This window comes from Thamnophis elegans, chromosome 4, assembly GCF_009769535.1.
Source record: "Thamnophis elegans isolate rThaEle1 chromosome 4, rThaEle1.pri, whole genome shotgun sequence".
Taxonomy (NCBI): Eukaryota; Metazoa; Chordata; class Lepidosauria; order Squamata; family Colubridae; genus Thamnophis; species Thamnophis elegans.
In genome coordinates, this window is record NC_045544.1 from 8,163,532 (window position 1) to 8,187,424 (window position 23,893).

The 23,893-nt window shown below is 42.3% G+C and overlaps 1 protein-coding gene across 1 annotated transcript; it reads left to right on the forward strand.

Moving 5' to 3' along the window:
• Positions 1–6,920: 6,920 nt before the first annotated feature.
• On the forward strand, positions 6,921–21,612 carry PTP4A1 (protein tyrosine phosphatase 4A1). Its single transcript, XM_032215438.1, has 6 exons — positions 6,921–7,244; positions 14,049–14,622; positions 15,409–15,501; positions 17,686–17,816; positions 19,779–19,853; positions 20,311–21,612. The coding sequence occupies exons 2-6, from the start codon at positions 14,518–14,520 to the stop codon at positions 20,426–20,428; spliced, it is 522 nt and encodes a 173-aa protein (XP_032071329.1). The 5' UTR covers positions 6,921–7,244; positions 14,049–14,517; the 3' UTR covers positions 20,429–21,612.
• Positions 21,613–23,893: the final 2,281 nt, after the last annotated feature.

Below are 23,893 nucleotides of genomic sequence, written 5' to 3' on the forward strand. Positions count from 1 at the left end.
AATAACTTCCTTCTTAAGAACCAACTTTAACGTAGTTATGAGAACCTTTAATTCTCACCTAATAAAGCAGCAAGAGGCCGTGTTTTGGTTTAACAGCTACTTTAACTACTGAAATCCAGAAAATTATGAAATAGGCAACATTGTATTCACAAAAATGAAATGTAAGAATGGGAACCACCCCCCACAAATATAAATTAATTATTGCACAAAAGTTCACTATTGGAAAGAATGGTGTTATGTTTGAAGATGCCAGTATGTTGTTAATGGTGGGGAAAATTTAAACTGCATGTAAAACATTACCAAAAAGATACTTCTGCATCATAGGTAGTACAAAAGTGATGCATCAGGGGTGAGAGATGAGGAGTTTTAAGTCCTTATTTACCCTAGACTATGACTTAGTGAAGACCATCTAATGAGCAGTCTATGGAAGAGGCATATTGAACAGAGGTGGGTTCCTACTAGTTCTCACCTATTCGGTAGAACCAGTTCATTAAATCTACCGAACCGCTTAGAAGAGGTTCCACCAGTGGACCCGGAAAGCAGGCCACACCTACAGAAGAGCTCCCAAAATTTTTTGAAACCCACCACTGGTCCTTGGATATGATTATTCTACACTATCATGCTCCTATTTATAAAACTCAGTGCCTCTGTGAAAGGTAAGGATGACTACTGCGTTTGTGGTGCAATCAGAACATTGCGTGTATTGAAGTTGTTTTAACGCAAACCAAAGATGCCTTTAAAAAAAACAAGTTTACATCATATTCTTATGCATGCCAGTGCTGTGTGTGAGGTAATTTAAGGTGGTTCTGACAAGTGTCGTCGGCATCTTCATATCTGGTCACATGGGCGGCAAACCACTCCCATCCCATGGGCAGCAAGCCACTCCCACAAAGGAGGCCACACCCACAGAGTAGGTTTGAACTATTTTTGAAACCCGCCACTGATATTGAAAACCTGAACCCAAATAGCAATAAGGCTTATATATTGCCCCATAGTGCTTTATAACACTCTCTGAGCAGTTTACAATTTCAGTATATTGCCCACAACTGGCTGGCTTCTCATTTTGCCGACCTCAGAAGGATGGAAGGCTGAGTCAACCTTAAGGCGGTCAGGATTGAACTCCTGGTTGTGGGCAGTTTGCCTGCAATACTGCATTCTAACCACGATGCCACTACAGCTTAATGGGGTATCTCCAGCATATATCTAAAGGACCAAATATTTACTGATAGGAGTGAATAATTGTTTAGAACAGGTGGTCAAGTGTGCTGGAAAGAGAGCTTAAGATTTATTCTTATAGATTGTAAAATCTGATCTTTTTCCACCTCTTTTGGATCAGTATTATGGTATGCGAAGGGCAGCCTGCGGGACTGAGCTGGGGGTGGGTGGGAGTGGCCGAAGACAGCCATACTTTGACCTAAATTATTATCTGAAATCAAGTTCTGCTATTTTTTCCCTCCAGGCCCTAAGACAAAAATGTTTTCCATGCTATCCGGTTCCGCTCCTCCACCCTCCGGTTCAGTTATGTCCAATTCTCAGAGACTGCTTGAACAAGTCCCTGCAGTTTTCTTGGCAAAGTTTTTCAGAAGTGCCTTGCCGTTGTCTTTCTTACGGCTGAGGGGTGGTGACTGGCCTAAGGTCATCTGGCTCAGAGTCTAAGGTGGAGCTCATGGTCTCCAAGTTTCTAACATGATACCTTAAATCAGTGATGGCTAACCTTTTTGCCGTCGCGTGCCAAAAGCGGGGGGAACGCAGGGGGGGTCATGCGTGGGTGTGCCCACACTCATAATTCTATGCACGTAACCCCCTGCCCATGTGTGCGTGACCCCTGCCCTCCCTCTTTCTTGCCGCACGATGGACCCATTTTTCGCTTTCTTCAGGTTCCCGAGGATTTCTAAGCGCCTGGGGAAGGTGTAAATGGCCTCTCCCACCTCCCAGAGGACCTCAGGAAGCTTCAAGCGGTTCCACCACAAAACCGCGTTCGACTAAAGCGCGCTTGACGAAACCACGTAGCTGACGTCATCACAGCGCGACGAAAAAAGCACGCTGTGAACGCTAAAGCTAAAATTAACCCCTAAACCTAAACCTAACCCCCCTAAACCTAACCCTAAACCTAACCCTTAACCTAACCCTAAACCTAACCCTAAACCTAACCCTAACCCTAACCCTTAACCTAACGCTAAACCTAACCCTAACCCTTAACCTAACCCTAAACCTAACCCTAAACCTAACCCTAAACCTAACCCTAACCCTTAACCTAACGCTAAACCTAACCCTAACCCTTAACCTAACCCTAAACCTAACCCTAAACCTAACCCTAAACCTAACCCTAACCCTTAACCTAACGCTAAACCTAACCCTAACCCTTAACCTAACCCTAACCCTAAACCTAACCCTTAACCTAACCCTAACCCTAAACCTAAACCTAACCCTTACCTTAACTTGAATCGGCTTGCTTTCAAAGCGCTTTTTAAAGCGCCCTTTTTTCTCCGCGGTCGCTGTTGTCGCGCTGCTGATGACGTCAGCGACGCGATTTAATCGGGCGCAATTTAGTGGAGCGCGGTTTTGTCGTGCCACGGCTTCAAGCTTCCTTGAAGCCTTCAGAGGGTGAAAAACGGCCCTACGGGCAACCCGGAAATCCAGGAACTGCCATAGGTTCACCATCACAGCCTTAACCGCTACCACAAAGTGGTTCCATCTTTCTTTTACAGCTAACATGAAACGGGGTAAGAGGGTTGTATCTGCTATAGACTATCTTAAGTTACTTTTTCCTGAAGGGGATTGCCACCTGTCTCTTTTCTTTCAAGGTTACACCTAATGAAATTAACAGCTTCTTAACCAACACCTTCTATTGTGTTGCAGAAAAATCAGATTAACAACAAGCTGGTTTCCTGAATTAGCTCTGAACCCTTTTGTTTATTTTTTTTTAAACGAGTGTCATTCAAAACATCACATTGCTAATTAAATCATATTTTCCGGTTCTACGCTATCAGTTTAGTTAAATTCACAAAGTAGGCGGATAATTTAGGCTTTGGGCAAGAGGTTCTTTTGTTTGAAAGAATTTACAGCTCAAATTGCATTCCATCCTTCCTTATGCATATAGCATTCTCAGAATATTTTTGATTATGGAAAGAGTGCAATTGATTTAAAAAAAAACACAGTTAACAATCATCTTGGACCTATATTTCCACTGAAGTAATATCTTAAATTTGATATTGCACAAAATGTGGAGTTTTGGGGCAACATGGATAGCAAAGAAGCAGAAAAACAAACCAATCATAAAAAATGAGGAAGAATTAGGAATAAATAAAGAATGAGCTGTGATGAAACCTTATCTGCATCAGCTACAGATGGAATGAGGAAGAATACAAATATACAAAATAGGTCTGTCAGGTGCAGAAATGATATTAAGTTTAACCCAAGTTTTCCCAAAGAATAAGGAAATACAGCTGAAACTTTTTAAACAATAAATTGTTCTTTTAGTATTTGCTTCAGTGGTGGGATTCAGCCAGTTCGCACCTATTCGGGAGAACCGGGAACCGGTTGGTAACTTTCTAAGCAGTTCGGAGAACCGGTTGTTGGAAGAAATCTCATTTTGTTTTTTCCACTTTACAGGGCTAATCCTGTAAGGAAGGCAGGAAGGAAACATTCTGGTGTTGTTTCTAGCCTAATCTTTATTGACCTGCTTACAGAAACTGCCTCTCCGGTTAACCCTTATTACATTGTAACAGCTAAGGCGAAGCGCCCATCAACGTGAGTGACGTTGAGTTGGCCATGCCCACTTAGTCATATGACCACCGAGCCCCACCTACCCAGATAGTCATTAGGGCAGAGAACCGGTTGTTAAATTATTTGAATCCCACCACTGATTTGCTTCATGTCCAGTAACCTACTTCACCCCTCTCTGACGGTTAAAGTTTAATGCAGTGAATAAGGTGCTATCCCCTGAATTCACAGATCACACTGGAATGAAAACGAAATTGCAATTATGACTTAGCATAATATGTGAACCTGGTTAGTATGTCAACATACGCCTGCTGTCAATTTCTTCACTATATAATATTTTCTATTGCAGAGATATAAATTATCACAGAACAATATCCTTAATGGTAGATGGTACATGGAGGCAAATAATGAAACATACATCAAGGTGCACAAGCTGAAATTCACATATTCGCTTTAGATTTGGACATAAAAGTATGCAACAGTGTTGTTATGAAGCTACTGCAAATGTCCTTATTTTTGCAACCTCAGACTGTTGTAAACATCTATGCCTATGTATTTTCTGGCGCAGTGGTTAAATGCAGCACTGCAGGCTACTTCAGCTGACTGTTAGCTGCAGTTCGGCTGTTCAAATCTCACCGGCTCAGGGTTGACTCAGCCTTCCATTCTTCCGAGGTGGGTGAAATGAGGACCCGGATTGTTGTTGGGGGCGATATGCTGACTCTGTAAACCGCTTAGAGAGGGCTGAAAGCCCCATGAAGTGGTATATAAGTCTAACTGCTATTGCTATTGCTACCTTGTGTTGGAAAACCTTTTTGGGAAAATCTACTTTTTATCTCGACATTTCATTTGTGGTTTTGTTTCTTCACCTCCCAAGTTTTTGTCATTCCCTCCATCCTTAATCCCCCAGTTTTTTAAATCCGTGCTTAAGGGAACAAAATAGTGATGGGAAACAAGCACAGCACAAAGAGGAAAATGGACCACCAACAACTATATCTTCACATCAACAAAACATTATTATTCCAATAGATTTTCCAACTAAGGTTGAACTGTTTGGATTCCTTCCATTCTAAAGTTTAGGAACAACTGAACTGTTCAACTTTCAATGTGAAATAATATGCCTTGAAAAGGTATTTAATAACAACAGCCACAAATTGAAAGTCCTTACAAATGGGCAAGTTTCTATGTGGAAATCTGATTATCTAGTTAAGAAAACACATGCTGTTGAAAGAAATGTCCTTCTGGGTTCAGCTCCAAGTGGGGAAGAAGACACTGGAGACATGGAGGCTGCTTGGAAAGATGGTTTATTGTTGGACAGGGCCACATGGCTTGAGCCCTGAACAGAAAAGGTGATCACATGCTTCAATGTTGGTGGAGAAGAAGAGAAGGGCTGAGGGAGGGGCTTGCTAGGCTTTTATACCCTGTTCAGTCCCACCTCTCTGTTTCCTGTTCCTGTGTAAGAAATGTATTCTGATTGGTTGTCAGACTCCCATGGTGCCATGCAGGGGGCTACTCTCTAGGCTGTGATGAGTTCTCAGTTGCCTTGTGGTCAGTTGAGTAATATCCCTTCCCCCTACAGCTGCAGTGAGGAGAAGTCTTTATTATGTAAAGTGGGCTAGCTTGGCCATCTTAATGGCCCATTAGCTGGGGAGGGGCAGAAAGCTATAGGCAACTATTGTCTTTTAAAACATGTTTCTTTTCACATCCAGAGAAAATATTCTGCCTTTTCAATATTTCCTAGGATATTTCATTTTTCTGGGAGAGGGCTGGATGATAACTTCCCACAATGCTAAATAAATGAATAAAATAGTATATGGGCAAAGCGATAGGCAAATTTGGATGTCCATTTCATAAATAGTACAATTAACGATTACATTAGTTTAATTAATATAATTATTTCAAAAACATTTGCGTCACAAATGCAAAGGACTACAATTCAGCAGCAATGACTTACTAATGATATAATGGTTGGATTCACACAGGATACAGTAAACTAACACCAAACAAGCCACTTTGGCTTAGTAAGTATAAGAATTCACTTTGTTTTGTTAGCCTAGCTCAGTGTTTCTCAACCTTGGCAACTTGAAGATGTCCGGACTTCAACTCCCAGAATTCCCCAGCCAGCATTCACATATAAACAATTCAGTGTCTAGGACAGTGTTTCTCAACCTTGGCAACTTGAAGATGTCCGGACTTCAACTCCCAGAATTCCCCAGCCAGCATTCACATATAAACAATTCAGTGTCTAGGACAGTGTTTCTCAACCTTGGCAACTTGAAGATGTCCGGACTTCAACTCCCAGAATTCTCCAGCCAGCATTCACATATAAACAATTCCGTGTCTAGGACAGTGTTTCTCAACCTTGGCAACTTGAAGATGTCCGGACTTCAACTCCCAGAATTCCCCAGCCAGCATTCACATATAAACAATTCAGTGTCTAGGACAGTGTTTCTCAACCTTGGCAACTTGAAGATGTCCGGACTTCAACTCCCAGAATTCCCCAGCCAGCATTCGCTGGCTGGGGAATTCTGGGAGTTGAAGTCCGGATATCTTCAAGTTGCCAAGGTTGAGAAACACTGGCCTAGCTAATACAATGTCTACAAAGAAACTTTTTTCATAGGAAAAGTATATGGGTGATGTCTGATAATAATCAGCAAAGAACAAAGTAAAACTGAAAATTGTATTATTCTGATATACACAGCAACTCATTAAGTTAAGATTCCTGCAATCCGCGCAAGAATCCCGGTTGCCTTTCAGCAGTGCAACAAGAGGGCCGAAGGAATGGCAGTAGCGGCCGACCAATGGGAGCGGAGCCTTCGCCTCGCCCCGCCCACCTCGCCTGTCTGTCTGCGAGGCTGGCCGGCCACGGCTAGTTCAGCCGACTTCCCTCTAACCGGTTCCCACCGGCTTTCTCCGCCTCCCCTTCGCGTCTCTCTTTAAGCACCGCCCACTGCCAACCCGCCCAAAACTCGCCCGAGCCCTCCGATTGGTGGGCAGCGGTGCCATTCGGCGAGAGGGCGTTTGTGACGGCCGAGCCTTTTGAAGGCGTGAGCTTAAAGAGGGGGGCGGGGCGCCTCCCGATTTGCTCGCCGGAGAGTGCAAGGCGGTGCTTGAGACATCTCTGCCCGCCCCCGCCCCCCTACTTGCCTTGCGCGGACGAACGGAAGCGCTCCCCCCCTCCCTCCTCCACCTCCACCTCCTCCTCCTCCTCCAGCCGCTGCTTCTCTCTGCCGTCAGTGCCGCGTTAGCAACAGCCTCGTCGCCAGCCGGACGGAGCTCCTCCTCTCTCGGCTTCTACTGGCAGCCCCGTTCTCTCGCTCTCTCTCTCTCTCTCTCTCTGGCTGCTCCGCGCCCTGTATGGTCCATCGCCGCCGCCCTGCTCCGGCACCACCTCCTCCTCCGCCGCCGCCGCCGCCTCCTTCTCCAGTTCCCTCCGGCTTAGCTCCTCCTGCCCCCGGCGGTGGCGCCCTCAGCACCGAGGCTGTATGATCAGGCTACAGTCTTCAATGAGTAACCATATTCCTGTGAGTAAGCCGCCTCTTCCCCTGGTCCTTGCTAACCTCTCCCCGGTGTGTCTCTCTTCCTTCCCTGGGTCTCCCGAGGGCGAGACCCGGCTCTCCTCCTCCTCCTCCCCGCCGTCGTGCCTGCGTGGTTCAACTTCAATGGTCGTTGGCTTGGCAGTCAACCGGGGTTTGGGGGGGGGGGGGACTGCCGCCGCGTGCCCCGCGACCGGCCCCCGGTTTGCTGGTTTAAGTGGGAGATGTGGGACGTGGCAAGCGAGGCAGGGAGTGTCTGGGCGGGAGGAGACGCCGCTGTCTGGCGAGAGAAGGGGACGAGGGGGTGGAAGGTGGAAGGGGGGGGGGGACTCTAGCAGTCAATGGCCGGCCTTAGTTAGGGCTGCGCTAGGGAGGGAGGGAGGGGTGGCTATGTAGCTCTCCCCCCCCCCCACATTCGCATCTTTGGATGGAGGGGGGGGGTAAGAAAGCAGCGCTGCAACCGGCCCCAGCACGTGGTCGCTATACGAGACGCGTTCCAGCCCTGCCCGGCATTTCGGACCTGGCCTTTCCTTTCCTTCCCCCCCCCCCACGTTTCTCTCCTTGTATACCCCAACGACAATGTAAAAAAGGAAGGTAAGAACCAACCTGGTTTGAATGAAAGCAACTCTCTCCCTTCCTCCCCACCACCATCACCGCCAGCCCAAGCCCGCCTTGCTGGCCCGAGTTTTCGGATTCCTTTGTGTGCTCATTCGGAGCACGCAACGCTTCAAACCGGGGGGGTGGGGGGGGGTTCGAGCTGCTTTTGTTTCGACAAGCCCCCCCCCCCCGGGGGGAAAGAGGAGATGTGGACCCGACACGTACGTGTGCTAGGAGAGGATGGGGGGGGGGGGGTTCTTCCGGATCCTTAGATCGGCTCGAACCGGGGAATAGGAGGCAGAGAGAAAAAAAAGAGAGAGAGAAAATGCCTCGTGACAGCCTGAGGAGGAGGAGGAGGAGAAGAAGAAGGGAAGGAAAGGAAGGAAAGAAAGAAGAAAAGAAAGAAGAAAAGAGAAAGAAAGAAAAGAGAAAGAAAGAAAGAAGAAAAGAGAAAGAAAGAAAGAAGAAAAGAGAAAGAAAGAAGAAAAGAGAAAGAAAGAAAGAAGAAAAGAGAAAGAAAGAAGAAAAGAAAGAAGAAAAGAGAAAGAAAGAAGAAAAGAGAAAGAAAGAAAGAAGAAAAGAGAAGAAAGAAGAAAAGAGAAAGAAAGAAAGAAGAAAGAGAAAGAAAGAAGAAAAGAGAAAGAAAGAAAGAAGAAAAGAGAAAGAAAGAAAGAAGAAAAGAGAAAGACAGACTTTTTGGGGAGCATGGAAACAAGGCAGCAAGAGGGGATTCTGAGTTCGTGCCCCTCTCTTGGAGAGCCGGGCTGCCTTTATTTTTTGCAGGGGGCTCCTGGCTAAATCCTGGGTGGTCCCCCGTCCTCTTTTGCACCATTCAGACGGTGCTACATAGCCCCGATGTCTTTCGGGGCTGTTAGTGGGCAAACCATGCGTGAGCGAGGAAAGGTTTCCCCCCCCCCTCAGGGGGGAGAGGGAAACGGAGTAATCTTCCACTTGGGGAAACAAGTTGAGACTTGTTCGCGCCGTGCTTGCCTGGCCGGCCACCCTCCCTCCCTCCCTCGGCTGCTGCGCGTGGTAAGGGAGGTCGAGGGCTATTGCGCTACCGCCGTGTGAGTCACGAAGCGGGGAAGGGGGGGAAACGAGAGGGCTGAAGTCGGCGGCATGGCCTTTTTCTCTCTGCCTGCAGATAACGGGTCGCTCCTTCCATTCATAAAAACTGCTGCCTGGCGCGCCGAGCCCTTCCTGGCAGCGCAGCGGGGCGATGGGGAGGGGACAATAAAGGACTTGGTCTGGTAGTGCTGCCCCTAGATCGATGGGGTGCCAATCTGTTAAAACATACAGCGCAGAATCCGGGCCAAACCTGGGGAGGAAAAAGGCAGTTTAAAACAGTGTTTCTCAACCTTGGCAACTTGAAGATGTCCCGGACTTCAACTCCCAGAATTCCCCAGCCAGCGAATGTAAATATTTGTAAAATCTTTTTTAAAATTTTCAATAATAAAAAAAAAAGAATAATGCAATCTAAGGCCCCAGCCACCTCTCCATTGCAGGCAGTGATTAGGACAGTGTTTCTCAACTTTGGCAACTTGAAGATGTCCTGGACTTCAACTCCCAGAATTCCCCAGCCAGCGAATGGGAGTTGAAGTCCGGACATCTTCAAGTTGCCAAGGTTGGGAAACACTGGTTTAAAAAACCTCCCCTCCTGCCTGCGGTGGGAAGGACAGCTTTGCTTCCAAAGGATTGTTAATCGCTTTTAATCTTTGGCATATGGGATTACTTCCTTTTGGGACACGTGAGAGGCTCGAAAGGGCAGCGAGGTACTTTATTAATGTGCATGCAACATAAGAGCATTACTGAGTCAAAGAGTGTTGTATTTTCTTCCCCTAAAATGCAGGTTTTAATAGGCTGTCATTTAAAACGGGGGTCTCCAATCTTGGCAACTTTTAAGACTTCTGGACTTCAACTCCCAGAATTCTTCAGCCCAGCTTTGTCAAGCTTTGGTGGCTGAGGGATTCTGGGAGTTGAAGTCTGGAAGTCTTGTTGGAGAGCCCTGATTTAAAAGATATTTATTTCAGTCTTTGCAAACGATTTTTGTTTCTTGGGTTGAGTTTCAACTGGGAGTTCAGATCGTCTACAATTCAATGCTCGGCTCCGTGACATTAATTCAGGCTGTATCTAAATATTGCAAAAGCCTTATGCTAATATTTCAATCTTTTTTATCACTTAGCAAAATAGTATCAATTCATAATTAGTCTATATGAAAGAATTAGCTTCAATCTAATTATTTCATAAGTTACAATATGTTATATAGGTTGGAAATTCCAAAAGTCCATAAAAGGTGCTTACTTTTAACAGTGGTACCCATAGTTTTAATAAGGGAGGACGTATATACTTCATAACTGCAAAACTTCTGGCAGCAATATATTCTGCTTTTAGTCCTTGTTAGTCTGTTTCTCTTCCTTTTTTTTTCTTAAATGTTTTATGTACTTTTCTGGGCCCATAGGTGATCCTTATTTTTCTTACGCTATTTTGAGCACTAATTAGGGACTTTTTCAGCCCTGTGGTATAATTATTATGGAGGCATCTTCCATGCAGATTGCTGCAGTATGTTTTTAAATTTATAGGCATACTACAATAGTATGTACCTGAAAATGTTTATAGTATTTTTCTCAGGGTTTGAGTTAGAATAGAATAGAATAAATTTATTTATAGTTGGCTAAAAGAGCAACTTATCTGGAACTTGACTATCTTGGAAACCTGGCACCAGCTTTCTACAGTTAACGTGCCTTAAGTCTCAAACCAGTGGTTGCTGTTCTCCAGAATAAACATGGGACTTTTTCCTGGAGCTCTGTAAGGATGTAATGAAGTTCAAATGAAATACACTAAGCCTTTTATAAATGTAAGAGTAACGATAAATAATTTAAGGTGGCAAACATGCCTAATCATCTTCCTATCTTCCCCACAACAACAACCCTATGAGGTAGGTTAGGATGAGAGAGAGAGTGTGACTGACCCAAGTCATCCAGCTAGTTTTCATGCTTAAAAGTGGGACTAGAGCTTATGATCTCCAAATTTCTAGCTTAGTACCTTAACCACTAGATCAGTGTTTCTCAACCTTGGCAACTTGAAGATGTCTGGACTCCAACTCCCAGAATTCCCCAGCCAGCGAATGCTGGCTGGGGAATTCTGGGAGTTGAAGTCCGGACATCTTCAAGTTGCCAAGGTTGAGAAACACTGTCCTAGTCACTGCCTGCAATGGCTTTATATTCACTTTTATTATTATTATTATTTTACTGTAGCAGAATGACAACAGTATGAAAAGAGGAGCAGCCCTTTCACATAACATATTTGGAATGAGTTAGTGACTGGCCCAAAGTTGCTAGAAAAGCTTTATCCAAACCTTGGATTGAAACTACATCTTGCTCCAAAGTCTAGAACTCTGGAGCATTCTGTACAAAAAGAGTGAGACCATCAATTACATTAGTAAAAGGCTGCTTTGGTTTAAACATATCAACAGTAAATATATGTATTTTTACTCAAATACTTAAAATAAGAATTTTCCTGCTTTGGTTTAAACATATCAACAGTAAATATATGTATTTTTACTCAAATACTTAAAATAAGAATTTCCCCCCTTTTCAGAACATTCCTAATAAGTATCTGAAACATGGTAGCTTTGCTAATAGTCATTTTAACTCTTTAGTCTGCAAGTGCCTCACTTAACTACCATTCCAATTGAAGATATTCCTTCTGAATTTGATGTATAGTTTAACCTTATACATTAACTGCTTTTGACTGCTAAATTAATGTGTGAACCGTTTTTATTACTTTGATTCTATGTGCACAGGCATTCCTAGTAAAATGATGTGTACATTGTTATGTCATAATATTGCTGGGTTCTTTATCTTGCTCCCTCTGATGAATATTTTAACTATCATTGAGTACCTAGTGTAAGTTTTTTCAGAATATATATATAAATTTTATTGTCTTGAGCATCCTGTTTGGCTCTACTTTCATAACTGTGTAAGAAAATCTATTTTGCCTGACCTTTCATTTCCGTATTTGTACTCTTTATTTGCTTGGGATAGATTTAAAAATTTTTTTTGCTCAATAACATGCACATAAATCTACTTCCTTGCTACTTTAGTATATTTCTTGGAATTTTCTATTTATTGGCTCCTCTTAGAGTAGCTGTGAAGACTTATGAAACCATTGTATTTATGTATGAAGTACGTTATCAATACCTAAGATTGATACAATAAAAATGTTTATAAATACAGAATGATAAGTCTTTATGTTAAACCATTGGTAGGGCTTTCAACAAACAGGCTGCATCATGCTTAACATAGTGTATTAAAGAGTACAGTTCGAAAAGGTGACATTCTGCTCAATTTGGAGCTGAGTTTGCATAAGAACTTGCTATGTTTCTTTTACTGCCCACATTAAATGAGAACCTGAGATCCCATTCTGTTTATTAGTCCCCGTTTTCTAATTCAGGATGTTTTCTGCAATTTGAAGAGTTAAAGGAAAGTAGAACAAATGCTACCAGTAAATTGTTTTTCCAACTCTGAAGGGCAATACTGATCTTTAATGTGCAAGCTTTGTTCTGGATACATGTGATAAATTGTTCTCTTCTACTTGGCTGTTAGAAGCAAGACTGCTTTTGAGCACCAGAAATATTAAATTTAAATGATACTATTTTGAATAATCGGCCAGTGAGGTTTGCCCCCTCCTTGGGAAACAGAATAAGGAAGAACTGTTAGCCTGAACATTACTTCTATTACTCACCCAACGTTTCAGTCTTGGTTAAAAGCAAGCCATGAACTATGAATTATACTTAACAGGTGCAATTTACTGTCCCAAGCAATTGGTGGACTGTAGGAGGCCTTTCAAAAGGACAGGACTGAATTTTATTTATGAGGGTTTAAGAGTGGGAATGTGAACTCTTCATTGTCCAAAGGTCTTGTGCCTCCATCTCCATCCTCGTTTCCCCATTTTTGGTTAGAAAACTCATGCTGCTGAAGTTCTGCCATTAAACATTCACTGTGCAATCTTAGTGTACTCTAGTGTGGGCTGCAGAGGGAATTCTGGGACCTGGGGCTTGCTCATGATTGACTTGTGTCTCAAGACTGGACTACTGTAACACGCTTTAGATGGGGCTGCCCTTGAAGAGTGTTCGAAGACTTCAGCTTGTCCAGAATGCAGCCGCACGAGCGATTGTGGGTGCACCTCGGTACACCCACGTTACATCTATCCTCCGTGAGCTGCACTGGCTGCCCATTGGTCTCCGGACACGCTTCAAGGTGCTAGTAAAGCCCTACATGGTATCGGACCTGGGTACTTGAGAGACCGCCTCCTGCCAGTCACCTCCCAAAGACCTATCAGATCCCACAGACTAGGCCTCCTGCGAATTCCATCTGCCGGCCAATGTCGGCTGGCGATTCCCCGGGGGAGGGCCTTCTCTGTGGCTGCTCCGGCCCTCTGGAACGATCTCCCCATTGAGATCCGGACTCTTACTACCCTTCCGGCCTTCGGCAAAGCAGTTAAAAGCTGGCTGTTCCGGCAGGCCTGGGGCTGTTGAACTATCCAGCCCCATTCGAGGTTACGGTTGTTGTAGAATTTTAAATTGTTGTTTTTTATTTTATTTTTTGTATCCCCTCCCTTTTTTATTGTTAGCCGGCCTGAGTCTCTCAGGAATAGGGCGGCATACAAACTTAATAAAATCAATCAATCAATTATGTAGGTTATCTCATAACCTGCAGTGTGATTAATACCTAATGAGGCTGTTGGGGCTATTTTAGTTTGTTTGAAAATTCAGGACGCTTCCCTGATGGTTCACCGACAAAAGGGCGAACAACAAAACCGCGCCCGACTAAACCGCGTCGCTGACGTCATCAACAGGGCGACAACAGCGCGGAGACAGAAGTGCGCTGTAAAAGTAACCCTAAACCTAAACTTAACCCCTAACCCTAATCCTAATCCTAACCCTTAACCTAATCGTAAACCTAACCCTAACCCTTACCTTAAGTTAAATCGGCTTTCTTTCGACGCGCTATTGTTCTCCACGCTGGCTGTTGTCGCTGCGTTGATGACATCAGCGACGCAGTTTAGTCGGGCGCGGTTTTGACGTTCGCCCTTTTGTCAGGTCACGCCCCCGACACTTGCATATTTATTGAACGCTAAGATGCTTGGAAAGTGTATCCTTGTCCGTTGACCCACTGTTTCTTTTTCTCTTTGCAGCAGTTCTGTGGTGTTCTCGGTCACACATTTATGGAGTTTCTGAAGGGCAGTGGGGACTACTGCCAGGCACAGCACGGCCTTTATGCAGACAAGTGAACTGTAGAAATTGATTACTGCTCCACCAAGAAGCCCCCTTAAAGAGAGTGGTTACCACAATAAAGCAGAAGTATTGGATTGAAATTGGCAGCACATTTTACAAAGGAGTTCTGACCCGGATGGGGTAACCTCGGTGCACTGCCTTCCTTTTTTTTGCCTCAGTATTAACAAGATTGAAGATTTGCTCCTTCTTGTTTTAGGAGGTTCATTCCATTCCCTTTTTCCTCCCAACTTCATATTTTGTTGGCACTGGAAACTTTTAGTGGCTTTTTTGTGAAGTAGGTTTTAATTTCTCCATTAATCAGTTAGGGTGTTGTTGTTTTTTAAAAAAAGAGAAACTGTCAGTCATTGCACATTTTAACTAAATTGAACCATGGCCCGAATGAACCGCCCAGCTCCTGTGGAAATCACCTACAAGAACATGAGATTCCTTATCACTCATAACCCAACCAATGCAACTTTGAACAAGTTCATAGAGGTAAGTAGTGTCCAAAATGCTGATTTATTCTGTGGTTTTAACTTTTGAAACTACAGTGGTCTCCTAAAAGGTATGTTTCAGTTTCTTAAGTTGGCTTCAGTATCTTTCTGTTTGGTCAGGTAAAAGACGGTTCAGATTTGTTTGATTGCCTGGTGATTCCTTGATAGTGTGCATTTAAATACATTTAAACAAGGTAAGGCTGCATAAAGGCAACTCAATCTGCATACCTCCAATAGACCGATTAGATCCCACAGATTAGGCCTCCTCCGAATTCCATCCGCCAGCCAATGCCGACTGGCGACTACCCGGAGGAGAGCCTTCTCTGTGGCTGCTCCGACCCTCTGGAACGAGCTCCCCGTGGAGATTCGAACCCTCACCACCCTCCAGGCCTTCCACAAAGCCCTTAAAACCTGGCTGTTCCGACAGGCCTGGGGCTAAAGAGCTGTTGCCCCCGTCTCGAATGGTATGACTGTTGCGTGTTTTTAAATTATGTATTGTTATGTTTCGTCTTTTTTTACTTTCTGTCTGTACCCCCTTCCCTGATTTGAATTGTGAGCCGCCCTGAGTCCCCTTCGGGGGAAAAGGGCAGCATATAAATATAATAAAGTCAAATCAATCAAATGGAGGGTTATATTATGATTTACTATAGTGGGTAAGATTTGAGATACTCTGCAAAACAAATCACTTAAGTATGATGGAACTGTTAACTTCTTACCACGTATAATGTTCAAACTAAACATCCGCATAGTTGATTCAGTTAAAGACATAACTCTGATTTTCTTCTAGGAACTTAAGAAGTATGGAGTAACTACAATAGTAAGAGTATGTGAAGCCACTTACGACACTGCTCCATTAGAAAAAGAAGGCATTCAGGTTTTGGTGAGTAGCTTACTTGAACAGGTTTTTTTTTTTTTTTGAATTTTAAATTTTTTATTTCTCATATATACATTCACAATTATATGATCTCATAACTGTTATTAATAATATGTATTTGTAACAATTTTTCTCCCCTACAGTTGACAATATACTTGAAATTGCTTTCTTACTATCCCATAAATCCATCTTATCTTACAACAATCCTACTTCCTCTTCCTTCCTTCCCTCCTACCTTCCCTGCTTTCTTTTCTCCTTCTCTCCTTCCTTCCCTCCTTTCTTCTCTCCTTCCTTCCCCCTTCCCTCCTTTTTTCTCTCCTTCTCTCCTTCCTTCCCTCCTTTCTTCTCCTTCCTTCCCTCCTTCCTTCCCTCCTTGCTTCCCTCCTTCCTTCCCCCCTTCTCTCCTTCCTTCCTTCCTCCTCTCCTTTCCCTTCTCTCCTTCCCCTTCCCCTCCTCTACCCATCCCCTCTTTTTCCCTTTCCTCCCCTCTCTCCTACTCTTACATTCCCTCCAATTCTTCCTCTACTTTTCCCTCTCTCCTATTCCTCTCCTTTCTCCTCACCTTCCTATCTTTCCTTCTACTCCTCCAGCCTGTGAAGTTTATTGTGGTCATTAATCTGGAGCATTAAAGTGTAAGGTTTGAATGAATACCTAATCTTACTGGGAATTGGAGGATATAGTTTTAAAAAAATAGCATGCAGCCTGAAAATAATGCAAGCCTGGAATGAAACTATGAAGAAATTTCAGCCAGACAATGTTGCTGTCAGGTATGCTATTGCACAATCACAAGTTAAAAAGCGAGGAACTGGACCTTCCCAATTACCTGATGCCCGTTCCATTCGGGTCTGGCAGAAGTATTATATTGTGGGTCTCGTCTGTGAAATGGGAAGATATGGAAGCCAGGAGATAGCTTTTTTCTGCTGTGGTAGAACATCATTCCTCCTGAAGTCCCCATCTTTCCAGGCCTTTCAGAAATACCTTGTTAACTTGGTTGTGTCAAGAATCTGGGCCTGAGCCTGGGCCAATCATGAGGAAATGTTAATTTGACTAGATGGCTCCATTGTTTATAGCAGTGTTTCTCAACCTTGGCAACTTGAAGATGTCCGGACTTCAACTCCCAGAATTCCCCAGCCAGCGAATGCTGGCTGGGGAATTCTGGGAGTTGAAGTCCGGACATCTTCAAGTTGCCAAGGTTGAGAAACACTGCACTAGATCAAGATGGCTTTATATTCGCTTTTATTATTATTATTCTTTTACTGTAGCAGAATGACAACAGTATGAAAGAGGAGCAGCCCTTTCACATAACATATTTGGAATGAGTTAGTGACTGGCCCAAAGTTGCTAGAAAAGCTTTATCCAAACCTTGGATTGAAACTACATCTTGCTCCAAAGTCTAGAACTCTGGAGCATTCTGTGCAAAAAGAGTGAGACCATCAGTTACATTAGTAAAAGGCTGCTTTGGTTTAAACATATCAACAGTAAATATATGTTGAAGTCCAGACATCTTCAAGTTGCCAAGGTTGAGAAACACTGCTTTATAATCTTATCTCTCTCAGGATTTTTTTTTCCTCCTAGGATTTTTGTTGCAAGCACAAGGCTCACTTATTTTCCCAAATCAACCAAGTGTTGGTCCATTCGTTAGACAGGAATTAATCAACCAGTTTGTTGCCTAAAGCTGACGCTTTGAGCTGAGAGAGATTGGCCCAAAATGACCCAGCTGGCTTTCATGACTAAGGCAGGACTGGAACCCATGGTCTCCTGGTTTTTAGCCTGGTGCCTTAACCATTAGATCAAACTGTCTGTCTATCTTGGTCTTTTCTAAGACTTTTTTTTTTTTGTATTTTTAAATGTTTTATGATTGTTTGTTTGCCATCCAAAGTCATATTGTCTGGTGGCCGTATGAATATGATAAATTAAAAGCATGTTTAGGGTAGATCTTAAAATACTTTATATATTGTGCCTTAAATATTAATACTTGCGTACTGGATGCACGACAAACAGTTAACCACTTAAACAAGCGAGATGGACATATCTATTATTGTGACTGAGCAGCACTGGCATAATAGAAGTTTCTCAGAAGTGTAGATGTAAAAAGCAACAATACATGACAATTTAACAATTTTTTATTAGCTTGTATCTGTGATTTTGAGAAATATGAGACCTAAAACAATGAATGCATACTTTTTCCAGGACTGGCCTTTTGATGATGGGGCACCACCATCTCTTCAGATTGTTGATGATTGGCTAAATCTTCTGAAAGTTAAATTTCGTGAAGAGCCTGGCTGTTGCATTGCTGTACACTGTGTTGCTGGTCTTGGAAGGTAAATTGAAACCTTGAAGTCATAAAAATTTCACTTTTGTATGACATCTATGACCATCATAAAGGTTTGACTTAATAGTTATGTAGAACTAGAATTGACCAAAAAAAAATCCTGTCCTTTGGTAGGTTTTATTAACTAATTTGACTTGGATTTCTAAATATATTAATTGAATCCATTAGTATTATGTAAACTTAATTGCATTGAGATACATAAATATAAGAGCTGGATTGTCTTAAATTACTGAGCTTCTGTTTAATAGCATATTAGCCTCTCTCCAGTTTCGGTCATCTTACAGTGCCACTTGGTCTGACTAGTGGTTAGTTAGTTAGTTAGTTAGTTTTATTGATCTTGTATGCCGCCCACTCCCGAAGGACTCCGGGCGGCTTACAATAAAACAAGGGAAGGGGATAATACACAAAACAACATATTAAAATACACAACAGTCACCATTTCCATGGGGCTGGATATTTCGAAAGCCCCCCGGCCTGCTGGAGCAGCCAGGACTTAACGGCTATGCGGAAGGCCGGGGGGGTAGTAAGGGTCCGGATCTCCACGGGGAGATCGTTCCAAAGGGCTGGAGCTGCGACAGAGAAGGCTCTCTTCCGGGGAGTCGCCAGCCGACATTGGCTGGCAGATGGAATCCGGAGAAGACCTAACCTGTGTGATCTAATCGGTCTATGGGAGGTAGGAATGGTATATGAAAGTGTTTTAGGTACATATGGACTATTCTGTGTCCGTAATAGCAATTGGGTGGTCCCTGCTTATATGCAATAACATCAGATGTTTGTGTAGGCAGAAGTGGTTTTGGGAAGGGGGAGAAGAGTAGGGACAAAAACAATAACAATGGAGAATGAAGGGAGGAACTGAATGACAAGACTAGTATACATCTTTCTTGCTCCTTCCTAGAATAGCTTCCACACTATGGTAATAGACATTGAGGGGGAAAGGGAGAATTCTGCACCATTTTACTTACTCCAACTGAATTTTATTTTATGCAGAACCCAAAGCAATTCTGACAATCTAAATATTGCTTCTGCCAAACTGTCTTAAAATGGATCAAACGTTTCTGGATGCAGTAGTTTCTTCTTAAGACAAAATGTATTTTTCCATCTTCCAAATATTGTTTTTTTTTTCTTATCATGTAAATGTGTTTTTATTTTCCATTTTCATTTTCGTACAGTCACATATATACTGTGCAGAACCGGGGCCATATAACATTAAACAATAAACACAGCCATTCCTCTTGTCAATAATAACCCCAAAAATAGAAACCCAATGTACCTCTTTGATCCTCCATACACCCTTTCTTTCGCCCCCCTCCAACTTTCCATCTTCCCTCCAACATTCCCCTCTACCCTACTTCCCCTCCCCCTCTACCACTCCTCTCTCCTGATACACTCCCTCCCTTCCTTCTCACCCTCCTTCCAATCCTCTCTCACACCCTCTCTACCCCTCTTTCTTCTATCCCTCTACTCCTCCCTTTGGTGTATTTCTACTATCTATTAATATATTCAGCTTGTCCTATTTTTACACTGGAATTAAAGAGCAACAGTATACAAGTGCAATTGTGTTACTTTGAAATCTAACACATACTATATATCCCCCCCTTCCCCCTTAAGACCCCACCTCCCTTCCCCTCACCGACTTCCCAGAGCCCGTACACAGTATAGATTTTTAACAAACACAGTCTAAAACAGTGTTTCTCAACCTTGACAACTTGAAGATGTCCGGACTTCAACTCCCAGAATTCCCCAGCCAGCAAATGCTGGCTGGGGAATTCTGGGAGTTGAAGTCCAGACATCTTCAAGTTGCCAAGGTTGAGAAACACTGGTCTAAAATATATTAAGACAAAGGAATATTGTTAAGACAATCCTACATTGTGGGAGGCTTATTTATAAGATATCCTTTTAATGGTAGGCACACAGACTTCAATATTATTATTATTATTATTATTTCCCCTAGGGCCCCTGTGCTGGTTGCCCTTGCACTTATTGAATGTGGAATGAAATATGAGGATGCGGTGCAGTTCATAAGACAGTAAGTGTTGAAACAGTTATCTCATTTTCTTAATTCAAACGATTTTCTGAAATAGTTTTCAGTCTGGTCCTTTTGGATTTGATTCAGGAGCCATGTTTAAGAATGAAGAACGTTCAGCTTCATCCAGCATTTGTTAGGATTGTGCCACATACTCTGAAGGGAGACATGGCTGCCTTAACGAGTTGCAGACAGAGGCAGCTGCTTCTCTTCTGGTATAAGATTGTTCTGATGTTAGAATAATTCAAACAGTCGGCTGCAGTGAAGTATATAGAGATATTATATAATTTATTGCAGTGCAGGAGTAGTAAACTAAATACTGTAATGTAAAAGTTGGGCAAGGAACTTAAAATGGGCCATAAAAAAGAACAGTTCTGCTATCTTGAACAGAAAGTGTGAAGGGATAAAGTTGCTATTTGAACATTTTTTGATTAATGCCTTCTGTGCTTTTTTTTTTCAGGAAGCGACGTGGAGCTTTTAACAGCAAGCAGCTTCTCTATTTGGAGAAATATCGTCCCAAAATGCGCCTCCGTTTTAAAGATTCAAATGGTCATCGTAACAACTGTTGTATTCAGTAAAAAACAAAGCTGCCTTGATTGCTGCTTTGGAAATAGAAGACTAAAAACTAGAATTGGGCAGGTTACATGGGAAAAAAACTACATGTATGTCTAACTAGATTACATGAAGCTTCTATAGGTGTAGGCCACGATGTTGGCAGGGGAGCAACTTCCGTTTAGATGATCTGTTTAGATAACAAATGTACATGGCCTTTTAAAATGTCTTACTGTATGTATCATTAAACTATCCTTAATCATGTAGTTCAGTTTTTTTCCTTGAAGTCCCAATAGTTATATCAGAACATATGTAGAGATTAGGTGCCAAACGCCCAATACACTATTTCTGTATACCACAGTGTAATAAGCCTAGGAACTACAACTATATGGACTTTTTGCCCTTTTCCTAACTGTCTTCTGATTTGGTGGATAGGGCTTCATAGAGTAATTGCCTATTCACTGTTTGTCTCCCAAAGTCACACTATAATGATTATCAGGATTTGCACACAATTTACTGACTCGGTCAGTGTTGGTGTCTAAACTTTTACTACTTAAACCCTCTTCCACAAAACATTCTCTGGTTATTAATGGAAAAGTACTACGTCACGCTGTACAAGAAGCACACAAGTCTTTAACGACTCCAGACAAAAAGCCTTACAGTTAAATAAATATATATTGGCACTTAAATGTGCGACTTTAGTAGAAGACCTATAAAAGAATGGGAGGGGACTGATTAATATTTCTAGTAAAATGTTGCCTTTTGTCTTGTGCAGAAAGTATAGAATATGCCCTTTACTTTAGTAAATATTTTTTTAATGTAGAAATGCTTTATGGTAGCTGAAAATTCTTAAATCATATTTCTGAAGATCTTGTAATTTCTTTTACTGTACTTATTGGAAGTTGTTTACCAACTATTGCTTTGTTGAAGGTGATTTTGTTTTTTTCTTGAGTTTCTACCATGAATTTGGTGGTTCTCCTGTAATATTTTGTATGCCTTTTGAGCTGCGTAACTTAATATTTGGATACTTGATAATTTGTTATGTAATTGATAAAATGGTGGTGTGTATTAATGTTCAACCATATATTTATACTGTCTTGGGAATGTGTGGTTATAGTACTGTGGGAGAAATAATTTGCCAGTGTTCACCAGCTTGTAAAATTTAGTGCGAGAGCTCAAATATCTAAATAAAGTCAAACCTGCATTGCAATTTCCTACATTTTTTGGGGGGAGGGGTTTTGTGTGTGTGTGTGTGTTTTTTTAATGAGAAAATAGACTTCTATTGAAATTTTGCTCTGAAGTTCTTCAAATGGGAAACATAATGTAAAAGAGACACTAATCCTCCTAAGGTGAATGTTTTTGTATAATGATTTATTCCTTTTGTAATGTAAAATCTGTATTTCCACTTAAGGATACACTGGATTTTTTAAAAAGTATGCTTAACAGTGCTGAAATTGACCCATACAATTTCTCTCTTAACTTGCTATTCCTGCAGGACAGTTTGGCGTATAGGATGTGTACTCCTCACTTAATAATGGAAATTCTGGTTTCCAATTATTGTTAAGTGATGCAGTGGTAAAGCATGAGACCCTGTTTTCATATTGTTTAGTTACAACAGTCCCCACTGCAGTCGTTAAGTGAAGATTCTAGGTCATATATTTTTTTATCTTGAAAAGGCCTCCAATTTAAAAACAATGTTTTCTTTGTCACAAACTAACACTTTTTAAAATGCATTTAAATATGTAAAATGATTTCACAAATGTAGGTGTACACAAACTGCTTTCCTTTTAAACTTGAAGACAGCAAAATAGTGCTGCTGTAGCCACTTATAAGCAACTGGTTACCTGCTATTCTCTCGGTGCTAGTTTCTTTGGTTCCACCACAAAACTGCGTTTGACTAAAGCGCGCTCGACGAAACCGCGTAGCTGACGTCATCACAGCGCAACGAAAAAAGCACGCTGTAAACGCTAAAGCTAAAATTAACCCCTAAACCTAAACCTAACCCCCCTAAACCTAAACCTAACCCTTAACCTAACCCTAATCTTAACCTAAACCTAACCCTTACCTTAAGTTGAATCGGCTTGCTTTCAAAGCGCTATTTAAAGCGCCCTTTTTTCTCCGCGGTCGCTGTTGTCGCCCTGCTGATGACGTCAGCGACGTGGTTTAATCGGGCGCGCTTTAGTGGAGCGCGGTTTTGTCGTGCCACGAGTTTCTTTCTAGAGGGTCTGCCTCTCCCCATCATTCTTTGTTTTGCCAGGTCTTTAGTACTGCATTTCAGGCATCATATTGTTTGGACTCTGGAATGTGCAGTTGATTAATCTGGGAGAAAAACATTTACCAGCATGGTTTTGCATTAATGTGAAAATTCAGCTTTCAAGAGAATTGTCTCAAACATGGGGGTGTGTAGTCATTGAAGAATGTTAGTTCCACTGTGTAGACATTTTTACAAGAAGGACATTCTCTAGTCAAAACAATTGCTGTTCCAATACAGTGATATGGATGCCAAATGGGCTCATGTTTTGAATCTCCAGGATGTACTGGCAATTAGATGTTAGAAAACTCCCATTACCTCTTATTCCTGAAGTGATCCTGGTGGTATTTACACTGCTATTACGCTGGTAGCAGCAGCTCAACCAGAATAACTTGCTGGCAGAAAAACTTTTTAGATTCAGGCTATTTGTCACCTTTTGATCTGTAGGGAGATTACTGAATAGAATAAGAATTGGAAGGAACCTTGGAGATCTTCTAGTCCAACCCCCTGCCTAGGCAGGAAACCTTATACCGTTCCAGACAAATGGCTATCCAGCATCTTCTTAAAGACTTCCAGTGTTGGGGCATTCACATCTTCTGGAGGCAAGCTGTTCCACTGATTAATTATTCTAACTGTCAGGAAATTTCTCCTCAGTTCTAAGTTGCTTCTCTCCTTGATTAGTTCCCACCCATTGCTTCTTGTTCTACCCTCAGGTGCCTTGGAGAATAGCTTGACTCCCTCTTTGTGGAAACCCCTGAGATATCGGAACACTGCTATCATGTCTCCCCTAGTCCTCCTTTTCATTAAACTAGACATACCCAGTTCCTGCAACCGTTCTTCATATGTTTTAGTCTCCAGTCCCCTAATCATCTTTGTTGCTCTTCTCTGCAATCTTTCTGGAATCTCAGCATCTTTTTTACATCATGGCAACCAAAACTGGATGCAATATTCCAAGTGTGGCCTTACCAAGGCATTATAAAGTGGTGTTAACACTTCACGTGATCTTGATTCCCTCTGTTTATGCAGCCTAGAACTGTGTTGGCTTTTTGACAGCTGCAGCACACTTGTTGGCTTATATTTAAATGATTCTGTCTTACATTCAACTATTGAGCAAAATACCACATATACTCTACCTGTGCATTTTGTTTTTCTTGCCTAAATGTAGAGCCTTTTTTCACTGCTATTTGTAAGGCTACCATTTTTTTATGATATTTTATCTTTGAACCATATTCTGTTTCCC